The sequence below is a fragment of the Salvelinus sp. IW2-2015 genome, linkage group LG23 (assembly GCF_002910315.2).
Source record: "Salvelinus sp. IW2-2015 linkage group LG23, ASM291031v2, whole genome shotgun sequence".
NCBI lineage: Eukaryota > Metazoa > Chordata > Actinopteri > Salmoniformes > Salmonidae > Salvelinus > Salvelinus sp. IW2-2015.
The window spans coordinates 35526668-35528124 of record NC_036863.1 but is presented as its reverse complement, the minus strand read 5'-3'; the positions used below and the strand labels follow the sequence as shown (position 1 = coordinate 35528124).

Here is a 1457-nt window from a genome sequence, read left to right as displayed (position 1 = left end):
ACAGAGGAACTCTGCCTAGAAGGACGCATCACGGTGAGGAGAGACTCGCGAATTGCCACGTGCGGAGTCACCTCTTCACTGTTGAAGTTGAGACTGGACAGAGGAACTCTGCCTAGAAGGACAGCATCACAGAGTCACCTCTTCACTGTTGATGTTGAGACTGGACAGAGGAACTCTGCCTAGAAGTACAGCATCACGGAGTCACCTCTTCACTGTTGAAGTTGAGACTGATGTTTTGCGGGTACTATTTAATGAAGCTGCCAGTTGAAGACTTGTGAGGCGACTGTTTATCAAACTAGACACTAATGTACTTGTCCACTTGCTCAGTTGTGCACCGGGGCCTCCCACTCCTCTTTCTATTTTGGTTAGAGCCAGTTTGCGCTGTTCTGTGAAGGGAGTGGTACACAGCGTTGTACGAGATCTTCAGTTTCTTGGCAATTTCTCACATGGAATAGCCTTCATTTCTCAGAACAAGTATAGACTGATCAGTTTCAGAAGAAAGTTCTTTGGTTCTGGCCATTTTGAGCCTGTAATCAAACCCACAAACACTGATGCTCCAGATACTCAACTAGTCTAAAGAAGGACAGTTTTACTACTTCTTTAATCAGACAACAGTTTTCAGCTGTGCTAACATAATTGCAAAAGTGTTTTCTAATGATCAATTATCCTTTTAATATGATAAATTTGGATTAGCGAAAACAACGTGCCATTGGAACACAGGAGTGATGGTTGCTGATAATGAGCCTCTGTACGCCTCTGTAGATATTCCATAGAAAACAAAAAATCTGCCGTTTCCAGCTACAATAGTCATTTACAACATTAACAATGTCTACACTGTATTTCTGATCAACTTGATGTTATTTTAAATTGCTTTCTTTCAAAAACAAGGACATTTCTAAGTGACCCAAAACTTTTGAAAGGTAGTGTATATTAGAATATAAAAGCTCCTAGTCCAGCTGGTCTGGTTTCTCTAGCCACAGTCTGTATGTATCCATTCAGTATATAATAGATATATTAGGCAACGCGGATTGCCTGGATACAGCCCTATTGGCCATATATCACAAACCCCCGAGGTGCCTTATTGCTATTTTAAACTGGTTACCACCGTAATTAGAGCAGTAAAAATAAATGTTTTGTCATACCCGTGGCATACGGTCTGATATACCACAGCTGTCAGCATTCAGGGCTTGAACCACCCAGTTTATAATAGAATATAAAGGCTCATAGCCCAGGTGGTCTGCTAGTGGTTTCTCACCGTCTGCAGGCCTCGTTTCTCCTGCCATTCCTCCATACTGCTGCTACTGCAGGGGGGCAGATCAGCCATACAGCAAAACCACAAGCAGGGCCAGGCCGGGGTGAGGTCTAGGCAGCAGGGCCAGGCCGGGGTGAGGTCTAGGCAGCAGGGCCAGGCCGGGGTGAGGTCTAGGCAGCAGGGCCGGGCCGGGGTGAGGTCTAGG

The 1457-nt window shown here is 45.1% G+C and overlaps 1 protein-coding gene across 1 annotated transcript in view; it reads right to left on the bottom strand.

Moving 5' to 3' along the window:
- Positions 1 to 1451, bottom strand: part of LOC111950150 (highly divergent homeobox) — an 11646-nt gene extending 10195 nt beyond the window's left edge. The window contains exon 1 of the mRNA XM_023967550.2: positions 1256 to 1451. Coding sequence (XP_023823318.2) covers positions 1256 to 1324 — 69 coding nt within the window. The 5' untranslated portion in view covers positions 1325 to 1451. The remainder of the gene's footprint in view (positions 1 to 1255) is intronic.
- Between the last annotated feature and the right edge of the window lie 6 nt (positions 1452 to 1457).